Source organism: Carya illinoinensis, chromosome 9 (genome assembly GCF_018687715.1).
Source record: "Carya illinoinensis cultivar Pawnee chromosome 9, C.illinoinensisPawnee_v1, whole genome shotgun sequence".
In the NCBI taxonomy this organism is placed as follows: domain Eukaryota; kingdom Viridiplantae; phylum Streptophyta; class Magnoliopsida; order Fagales; family Juglandaceae; genus Carya; species Carya illinoinensis.
In genome coordinates, this window is record NC_056760.1 from 3,213,522 (window position 1) to 3,224,059 (window position 10,538).

General features: G+C 38.6%; 2 protein-coding genes across 2 annotated transcripts; one reads left to right on the forward strand and one right to left on the reverse strand.

Moving 5' to 3' along the window:
• Nucleotides 1–1,242: 1,242 nt before the first annotated feature.
• On the forward strand, nt 1,243–5,074 carry LOC122275718 (squamosa promoter-binding-like protein 9). Its single transcript, XM_043084919.1, has 3 exons — nt 1,243–2,035; nt 3,983–4,122; nt 4,257–5,074. Exons 1-3 carry the CDS (start codon nt 1,659–1,661, stop codon nt 4,871–4,873), a joined length of 1,134 nt encoding a protein of 377 aa, XP_042940853.1. The 5' UTR covers nt 1,243–1,658; the 3' UTR covers nt 4,874–5,074.
• A 951-nt stretch (nt 5,075–6,025) lies between these two features.
• LOC122275723 (G patch domain-containing protein 11) lies at nt 6,026–9,626 on the reverse strand. The gene is made up of 4 exons (XM_043084926.1): nt 9,417–9,626; nt 7,331–7,867; nt 6,591–6,656; nt 6,026–6,464 (listed from the first exon to the last, which is right to left on the reverse strand). The coding sequence occupies exons 1-4, from the start codon at nt 9,552–9,554 to the stop codon at nt 6,405–6,407; spliced, it is 801 nt and encodes a 266-aa protein (XP_042940860.1). The 5' UTR covers nt 9,555–9,626; the 3' UTR covers nt 6,026–6,404.
• Between the last annotated feature and the right edge of the window lie 912 nt (nt 9,627–10,538).

The window sequence follows — 10,538 nt, forward strand, 5'->3', positions numbered from 1 at the left end:
TAGTATATTAAATGGCGCCGTTTCACTCATCGCTTTTCCAAGTGGAAGTTAAAAAAAAACCGTTTTGAATTAGGCTCCGTTAACTCCCATCTTCTTCTTCTTCCTCCACGTCATCTTCTTCTTCTGCAACTCTAAATCCTAAGCCTTATACTCTCACTCGACAATGGATGCGGCATTCCTCCTTTGTCATAGAGACGTCGATGGCAAACCGAAGAATCGAACCACGCCGCATCAAGACCAATAATATTGATTTTCTCTCCCCAATTGAGCGGTTTCGGCCGGTATTGAACTCTTATGGCAAACGACGACGGTGGGGTCTCGATTTGGCGCCAAAACTATTGGTATACACCCCTACCTTCTTATATTAAAAAAAATAGGTTTAGTTTTATAAAAAATATTAAATAGAGTTATATAATGTCTAAATCCTTTAAAAATTGAGATCCATAATATTTAAATAAGTTTCTAAAATATATTTAAAAATATTAATTATGGGGGAATTGAACACAGATTATTTTCCCCTCCTTTTAAACTGAGAAGTTCAACTCCTAAATTTTTAAAATCAAGTAACTAGTAACTACTTTGATAGGTGCGTAGTTTTGCAAGTTCCGTTTTTCATTGAAAAATTATACTCTCTTTATATTATATATAATTTTTTTTATTAAATATATGGTGTAAAAATAATTAATAATTTTTTTTTTAAATATAACACGTAATATAGGAATGATGAGGTGAAATACACTGAAATAAAAGTAACATCAGAGACCAACTCTTTTACATACTCTTTAAAAAAATAAAAATAAATAAAAGATGTTACTTTTGGAAAAAATTGTGTTGACACTTTTACCCGGACGCCACTGTACAAAGAGTAGCCACATGGAGCACACAATCAACAAAGCAGCCGGTGGCTTTATTAGACATTTCACGTCAAATGTAATCCTAATGGTAGAGATGTATCCTTTCAACACTTTTCAATATATTTTATTATTATTTATTATTATTTTATTATTAATTTGTACTATTATTTAATATTTTATTATTAATTTTTAATTAATTTGTACTATTATTTAATATTTTATTATTAATTTTTAATTAATTTTTACAACTTATCTCAACGCTTCTTAACATCTAAATTCAAGCTTAGGGCATCCCTTAAATAATGCCTTTTTAGGGCACCCCTTAATCAACCCAGGCTTGCTGCAGCGAGAGAGACAACAGAGGGAAAAAGATGTCTAAAAACGACAGCTCGAACGATTGTTATAGAGCATAAAAGCAGAGCTTCGGCTCGTAAAAGCTCCTCATCAAACCCAAAAGTACACTCCCCTTATTAGTTTCTCCTCTCTCTCTCTCTCTCTCTCTCTCTCTCTGGTGTGCTTTTTCCTCTCCACCATTTGAGTTCTGACGGTCCCTCAGTGTACCATACGATACAACTCAATTCAGCCTCTGCTGGCATGGCCCAGTGTCAGGTCACTGCTTTGCTTTTCTAACTTTCCCCCTCCACCATCCCACTCTTCTACACTCTCTTACTTCACCTCTGATTCTCTGAACAAATCGTATCTCTCTCTGTGTTCCCTCAACCGCAACGACCCGCCTACAATAGTTAGAAACAGTGTTTTTTTACGGGGCTCGAAGTTGTAATGGATAGGCTTTAGAGAGTGCGAATGGAAATGGGTTCGAGCTCTCTGGCCGACTCGGGAGGTTCGTCGTCTGCTTCTCCACCCATCTCGTCCTCCGAATCTCTCAACGGCTTGAAATTCGGGCAGAAAATCTATTTTGAGGATGCGGGTCCTGGGGCTCCGATCAAACAGAGCGGTGCGACCGGGTCCTCGTCTTTCGGGTCTACCCCGCTGAAGAAGGTGAGGGGTGGTGGTGTGCTGCAGGGGGTTCAGCCACCTCGGTGTCAAGTCGAAGGGTGTAAAGCAGATCTGAGCGACGCTAAGGCTTACTATTCCAGGCACAAAGTCTGTGGCATGCATTCGAAGTCACCTAAGGTCATTGTTGCTGGCCTCGAGCAGAGGTTTTGTCAGCAGTGCAGCAGGTTTAGTCACTTTTCTTTTTCATTGGCAACACTTCAGAAAAAAAATATTTCGAAGCATTGGCAATACTTGAATTTGATTCCAGATTTTTATTCGTTATTCTGCTTATGATCTTTTGTGGATTTCACTTCCTGTTGCTTGTGGCTCTGGAATTTGTTTGGTTGTTTATTATTTGGTCTGATGTTGTGTTTCTGCATATATAGATGGCTATTTGGAGCTGTGCTTTGATTTTAAGTAATCTTGTTGGTCACTTTTGTGCCATTTTCCTCTGTACTTGGGGATTCTTGTTTGTTCTACAAGTTTTCACTTTTCAGTGAGATGGAATTTTTGGTTTTTTTGGGTTAATTGTCTATCCGTTTTAAGTGTCGTTTCATTAGTTTGGGAGTTGATTCTCTTGTATACGACTGACATTGCCTTGATTTCTACTAAAAAAATTATTATAAAGAAAATAAAAAAAATATATTTTTGGGGTTTGATGTGGGAAGGCGTTGTTGTTTCGTGACTGGATGGTTATGGTGGCTTATTGCCTCAAAATGTAAAGATAATATATATCTGTCTGTGTGTGTGTGTGTATCGACGGATGATCATTTCCATCCCAACTTCGAGAATATGTCGTCTTCTGAGCATATCACTATCGAATACTTGGGTGCAATTAAACTGCGTTCAACAGACAACTGTAACTTGCTAGATATTTCGGTGCATTGGAATGCGTAAATCTGTGAATTGATGTGCAAGTTGAAAAATCTAAACTAAGTTCTTTATTTAGAGCATTGTATTGTAGGATCATGAGCAACCCATATCTCATGTGGGGAACACGACTATATGAATTATGGGACCTGTTAATCAGAATTACCGTCGAGAAGTCATGAGAAGCTGAATGTTCTTGATTTTCTCTTCTTTGTTTGCTGTAGTTGGTAATTTAGAAATTTGTGGTGACTTGAAATGGAATGGAGATTGATCTGTGAGCGTCATCAAAGGAAGTTAATTAGTCATGTGAAGTTGAATGTTCTTGAGTTTCTCTTCTTTGCTTGCTGTAGTTGGTAATTTAGAAATTGAAGCTGAGTTGAAATGGAATAGAGATTGATCTGTGAGCGTCATCAAAGGAAGTTAATTAGTCTCGAATCTGCTATTCTTTTAAATAATTTTCTTCTGAATGCATTCCAGCTTCTCCATCTTCATGCATCAGATGACGTAATTCTATTTCTTTCTTTCTTTTCTTGTATAGTAGTTAAAGCAAGACGTAGGGTTAACTTCACATGGTTGAAAGAGCCAGGTAGGCTAGCGGTTCTTTCAAGTGTGTGCATGTACCTAGTTAAATTTTTGCTCACACATTGTAGTCAGTGGCATTGTGTGGGGTGCACGACTGGAGGTTAGTGAATTGCAGACCTGTTTACACCCCCACCCACTAAAAGAAACAACTAAGGAGTAAGGAATCCTTCAAATTCTTGTATGATGAATATATGTTGCCTATAGGATGCCCTGACGAGTCCAGGGACACGAAGTGGATAGTAATATGGCATGATATGATAGTCTCAGTTCAAGCTTTTATTCCCCTTATTTTGGGGTGTCTCATCAATTGAAATTTCTGACCTCACCCAATCGTACCCGGGATGTCTTTCGCATACTGAGATTGGGCTCCTTGTGCACTTTGAAGTCTGAGAGCTTGTCTCTGCATAGTCATGTGCATTGAACAGATATCATGTGAGTTTACTCAACTTTTCCAGTTACTTCCCAGCGGAAATGAAGAGCATGCCACATCACAGGGGCAAGCAATTAGCCAACCTAACGTTTTTTAATATTTTAATAGTTCTATTTTATATTTTTATGCTTCATTTTCTTGTATCAAATTTCTACCACTAAAGGTTTGCTTTTTTTTTTTTTTAACCAAATAATAGACAGGAATGCATTATATATCCAAACTAATAGCTACTGTATTAGTCTCTACCCAGATTTCATCAGCTTCCTGAATTTGACCAAGGAAAGAGAAGTTGTCGTAGGCGCCTTGCTGGGCATAATGAACGAAGGAGAAAGCCCCCACCTGGATCATCACTGTCCTTACGCTATGGCCGACTATCCTCATCTATCTTCGGTTAGACGTTATTAGTAGAATATAATTTTTGAACTCCGACTTTGCTTCATAACTGCAGACAAATATGTGGTTTTCATTGATGCTTTACCCAGCTTGAAAACTTCAGGTTAATTGTTTGATTCTTGAAATGACAGGCAGCAGCAGTAGAGGAGGTTTTCTGATGGACTTCACTGCATATCCAAGGGTTATTGGGAGGGATGCATGGCTAACTACTAGATCGTCTGAGCAGGTACCTGGAAATCAAACTACCACTTCGCCTGGGAAGTCTCTTCCACATCCATGGCAAAGAGGCGCTGAAAATCCTCCATATGACCTTTATCTGCAAGGTTCAGCAAGGGGGGTCTGTTATCCTGGTCCTGGAATTGGTCCAGGAGAATGCTTCACAGGAGTCTCTGACTCAAGCTGTGCTCTCTCTCTTCTGTCAAATCAAACATGGGTCTCCAGAAGCCAAGCATCAGGTCTTGGAGTGAAGGACTTGAACGCCGAAAGGACACCTATGGCTCAACCAACAGCTCCTCATGGTACAGTTGTCAATCAGTTTTCAAGCAGCTCATGGGGTTTGAAGGGCAATGAGGCTGGTGGCAGTTCACATGAGATGCCCCCTGATACAGGTTTAAACCATATTTCTCAGCCTCTCAATGGTCAGTTTGCTGGTGAGCTTGAGCCCTCTCAGCAGAGGAGGCAATACATGGAAATCGGGCACTCCAGGGCTTATGACTCCTCCCCTCAGCATTTGCACTGGTCACGTTGACTGCCCGACTTGTGATCGCGTTTGTATGGACACCTTATCGACTAAATGCTTTTTGAATGTTTGGCAGATGATCATGTCTTTTTGTTGGGATAAACCCTATGTTAATCTTGGTCTGTGGTGTTTAAAATTGCTAAAACCGAGAAGCAAGGTGTTCAGTTTTCACTACCTTGTTCGCATCTTGCTAATTTACTTTTGGAATCATCTGATGATGTTTGGTGTTGTATGAAATATGAATGGCTTAAAAAGGTGGAGTTCATTGTGATACGGTCTGGTGCTGGCGCACCATCTGCTTTCTGGCCGTGGCAGCAAGAATCCCATGCCTTTGCGCAGCAGCAACACACGAACTCCTTTTTTAAGTGCCAAGAAACCCTTTGTACCTGGCCAGCACCTCTCCAAACAGAGGATAAATATTTCAGTGATAGGATGTGATAGTTACAAGTTATCTGAATAACGATGCCCAACAACTGGGGATTGGAGTGAGAATAGACGAGCTGATAGACGAACTGATGCAAGATTGGTACTGTGGAGTTTGTTCCAAACGGAAAATTCTTACACGCCCAATCGAAATATCTCTTTGTGAAGTCAATGGTTCCATTGGCAAATTTTGGTAGATAAGTAAACGTTAATCGTTCATGTTAGGTTAACGTGACATTCCACTACTCAGAAGACGGCTGCTGAGTACTGACTATAATTGCGCGCATATAACTGCTAATAATTGGCACCTATAAAACCATAGGCTCACCATAATACATTAACATAACTTGTAACGAATGCTGAATAATATACTTTTTGGAACAAATGTTTTGGAACTTAAAACGCCTATATTGGTTTCATTTGAAACCTATATGAAATAGAAAGTTATATTAGAAACCTGTTTGACATCTCGTTCAATTGGGAATGCAGAAAACTCAATTCCAGAGCAGCATTTGTAGTACGTCCGGTGGTCTGTTTGCACTACGTATTCACTCTAGGTGAGGTAAATTAACCGGTAGAAAAACTTTCATTGACTGATGGACCCTGGAATCTCTATGAACAACATTATAGTGATGTGAAACGGTGTCCGTAGATCAGTGCATTCCAATATGCAGTAGAGAACAGGGGGGAATATCATTTAATATCCGCAAGGACTTCAATCAGCTGGGATAGCAAAAGTAGACCAACATAAATTTATTAATTTCCTCGATATATAGATCAAGTTCGTCCACCTTTCTATACAATATCGTCATATTAGTTAGTGCCTGAGATCCTAAATACACGCACAACTGATCCATGAGAGAATTCAGCATATTCTTCAACCTTTTTACCTATGGTTCTCTATCCTTTAAATGATAGAATGGTGGAAGAATGGAAGAATTTTACACGGTATGCAGATCTAATCGTTGATGACAACCTTGGATAAAATCCCTCTTGAAAATCTTGTTTCCACTGCAGATCTCATCCTTGATGACAATCCTGGATAACATTGCGTATTGGAACCTTGTTTTCACTGATCTCATCGTGCCATAGGAGAAGTAAGCTAGGAACTCCTAGTTCAGTGGTCGTCTTCATCAGTTCCAGGGCAGTTGGCCAACAAAGACTCCATTGATTCGTACTGGAAAGGTTTTTTTTTGGGAAAGAAGGTGGGGTGGTTAGTATTTGGAGTTTAACATCATGAACTGGGAACCCAAAATATCTTCAGCATGGCCTTTCAAGTACTACATAATTAAAGTCAACTTACCCGACATCCACAGAAGAGGCAGTACTGATGTTCATCTCTGAGTTTCATCAATATATCTAGCAAGTCCTGCATGTAGTATAGTGTGATCATCACCCACTACAGATTTACTAAGGTAACAAGTAATGAACTTAGAAGTTACAACTGATGAAGAGAGAAAAAAATGAAAATCTAGGCCATATTAAGATGATAGATAGCAAAACAATGTTTTTTTTCGTTGATGTAGTTTTCGTACCCAAACATTGTGAATGAGGTGATGCCAAGTAAGTTTCCAGTCAAATCCTAATCGTAGCCTAAATCAGTCCATGAAAGAAGAGCCACAAATGGCTACACCATATGTTGTAAGATGTAACCAGTTTCCAAACCACGATTCAAGTTAATAACCAAGCCCACTGATAAAGAATGCAAGTAATAATTCATCAAGCCCATAAAAAAAAAAAAATAATAATTCATCAACATTTGGATCCATGACAATCACTAAGACACTCCAATCTTCCACAATACAAGTCAGAATAACTATAAAAACATGATGTCAATTTCAATCATATCGCGCCAACCACTGCATTACATTCCCAGCCCTGGAACCTAGTTACTCTATAAGCTAAAAAAAGAAATGCTCCCCAAGTAACCAATTTCCACGTACCAAAATCCAAAACTAGCTAAAGCAAAACTTCCAAATAAAATTTAAAAAAAAAAAAAAGAAAAAAAAAAAAAAAAAAGAAAGAAAGAAGAAAAGAACAAACCTCTTCCGTTATCTCCTCCTCTTCGTCTTCCTCCTGTTCACCCTCCTCCTCATCCTCATTCTTCTTAGGCTCCACAACTTCCTTATTCTCCAATTGATCAAGAGCAGCCTTTGCTTTTTTGAAATTAACTACGACTTTTCGAGTCCTCCACTGCAACTTCTGCCTACATCCAAACTCCACCATCAAAACCTCTTCCTTTCTCCTTTTCTTCTCAGTCACAATCTCCTCCTTTTTTCTCTTTTCTTTGTGGGGGTCCTCTCGGCCAATCCCAGCTCGTGATCGCCGAATCTCAAATCCCACTGGTTCAGCCCTGCCAGACTTCTCCTTACCTAGGGCCAAACCAGGAGTGTAGCCCATTTGCTTCAGAAGCTTGAATCCAATGTTGGATTGTGGGATTGGGGCCTCCACATTTGCTAAGGTCTGCTCATCCTCTTCTTGTTGCTTTTGTTCTCTTTCAAGTCTACGCCGTTCTTGCCAGCTTAGGGTTTTGGATTGCTTCTTGGAGGATTGAACAGGTTGGGTTCTATTGATGGATATCTGAAAAAAACAAAGGGAAATAGTAATTCTCTGTAGTGTAAAATATGGGAGGAGAATGTAAGGAATGATAAGAGAAAAAGAGTAAAGCAAAAACGGAATCAATCACACACGACACAAAATTTACGTGGTTCAAAAATGTGCCTATTTCCACATAAGCAAAGGATTTTATTTCAGATGATAGTTGAACACAATGCAGCTGACTAGCACTACATTGGCTGTATGGGAATAGTGCATATATATATAGTAAACCCTAATTAGCAGCCGTACAAGGGTTTAATACAATATATGGTAAACCATAATTAGTGGGTCGGGTCGGATTAAGAGAAAAACTGGTCAAAAAAAATTATCATCTCAAACCTCCTTGAAAATCCACCCAAAAAAAAATCATCGAATCTGACAACCGGGCCGGACACAACCAAAACCAGGCTCCACACAAAGAAACCCAACATAGAATAAAGAAAAAATAGAGTTGTAACCTCATATTTTCTTTACATTGAATTGCAAAAGAATAATTCAAGTCAGTGGAAATGAACCTCTGCTTTCATGAAACCAAGACCAAAAAAGATTTTAACTTTAATTTCTTCAGTTTCTAAGGCAAGCACATGAGGTGCTAAAATTGAGAGCTTTAGGTCTCTTCTCGTAGGATTGAGATGCTGGGTGCTGGGGTGTTGGTTTTGAACATATTTGTGGAAAAAAAAAAGTCTAAAATCACGCCCCTGTTTGCTTATAGAACAACTACGGAAAAGAAAGTAATGACCAAAATTTCTGAGTTTGATCATCGATCATAGAGGGACCATTCTGTATAAATAGGCTATTCTATTGGTTGTTGACAAACTGAAGAAATCAACTTTAAATTTCGTTCGTTGTCATTTCATCAAACTGAAGATCTGGCTAATAGAAGTCAATTTGTAGTGCAAAGCTCAATCCAACAGAAATATTCCATCTACACGCTACAAAACGATCATTCAGATCCCTGAACTAAGAGTAACGATTAATTAAATATGAAGTAACCTAGCAGTTAGTTTGGTTCTCGAGAAAGTGTAGGACGGAAGAAACTCAACTTTCAATTCTTCCTCCTCGTCAATGACATTAGCCCATAATTTCGAAAACCCATACTTGCTAAATCTCCCACCAAAAGATTACAACATCAACATTTAGTTTACCCTTCTTACCATCTCCCATTTTTCTTGGCACAGAACAGAGGGTGTATATCCTATAGTATAAGCTTCCCTCAAGGGGTAAATTAAATCCAAATCAACAAGCTCAAAAGTTTCACAGGAACCAGGCAAAATTAAAAATAAAAAAGTACTCTTTTCCACATTATGATTGCTTTAAGGTTTCTAACTTTCCTGGAGGGTGAACTGATAGGGTTTTGTCGTTGAGTAATTTGTATAGTATTGGGCAGCCATGCGCTATTTCAGCAAAAAAGTAAGTAAAAATTATAAGTTAGGCGTAATTAAAAGTACTAAAACCGTACCCTATCTCATCATTTCTTGTTCTATAGTATTTTCTTTTTCTCTTGGGAAACCAAAGATGGCATAAAACCGACCTTTTGGGATAAAGAGTTCACAGAGATGGAGTTTTCAAGAGGGAGGAAGCGAGAGAGGTCCCCCATATAATCTTCTTCTTCCGTTTCCGCTTCCGCTGCTGCTCCATTGGTTGTTCCGTTGTGAGTTGATTCAGCCATGTTTGAGTTTGAAGCTCGACAAGAGAGGAGATGAAAATCAACGGAAACGGAGTGCGGCTTTGGGGATGAAAACCAGATGGCCCGATACTGGGCTTCATGAAGCTGTAGCGGCCCAATATACGGTGCCCAATGAGACATACCTTATAGATGACCTTCACTCATCGGCTTTCTGATGAGCCTCGGCCAGTGATCGGGAAGAGCCCAATCTGCTTTTATAAATGAGCAATGGTCGTCAAACACGTAATGAGGGTGCATGATATACATAATCGATTCGGGAGCATGGGATTCCCACAGCAATCATAACGAGTAACGGAACTTACTGATGTAGATTAGGGGTGGCAATATGTTACACGGTCCGTTAACCCAACACGAATATGACACGATAATAGTAGGTTAAGGTTTAGTCTTAATGGGTTCGGGTCAAAACGGGTTAACCTGTTAAGACACGATTGCTTAACGGGTTGATAATTGGTTAATCCGTTTTGACCCGATATGACACGTTAAAAAAATTAAAATTAAAATTATATCCTTATACTTAAAAGTAAAATTGTTATAATTTTAATTTTGATATTTTTATTGTTTGGATTGTAATTTTGGACTTGTAATTAGTTTATAATTTTTATAGATATTATGATTTTAACATTTATATAAAATTATACTAAATTTAATCAAGTCAAACGTGTTAATTTCGGATTTATTCAACCTATTTACATAAATATTTTGAAATGAGTCATATTATATCATGTTAACTTATTTTGTATTATTCACTAATGGGTCAAAACGGGTTGACACGACACGAACCGTTATATTAACGGGTCGTGTTAGGGTTTAAGATCTTGACACGATAAGCTTAACAGGTCGGGTTAGGGTTTACCTATATTGTATAATATGCATGCTTTGACACGACCCGTTAATACGATTTGACACCCCTAATATAGACGCCAGGTCGTCAAATATTATCGTAATTGCTTCTCAAAACGATAT

Bases quoted from the DNA above. Each gene is read 5' to 3' on its own strand.
- LOC122275718 (XM_043084919.1), top strand. From the start codon at position 1,659: ATGGAAATGGGTTCGAGCTCTCTGGCCGACTCGGGAGGTTCGTCGTCT. The intron at 2,036-3,982 runs GTTTAGTCACTT...GTCTCTACCCAG, and splicing joins TTTTGTCAGCAGTGCAGCAG to ATTTCATCAGCTTCCTGAAT. The intron at 4,123-4,256 runs GTTAGACGTTAT...TTGAAATGACAG, and splicing joins ACTATCCTCATCTATCTTCG to GCAGCAGCAGTAGAGGAGGT.
- LOC122275723 (XM_043084926.1), bottom strand. From the start codon at position 9,554: ATGGCTGAATCAACTCACAACGGAACAACCAATGGAGCAGCAGCGGAA. The intron at 7,868-9,416 runs GTCGGTTTTATG...TGTTTTTTTCAG, and splicing joins TGAACTCTTTATCCCAAAAG to ATATCCATCAATAGAACCCA. The intron at 6,657-7,330 runs GTTTGTTCTTTT...TACTACATGCAG, and splicing joins AGGAGGAGATAACGGAAGAG to GACTTGCTAGATATATTGAT.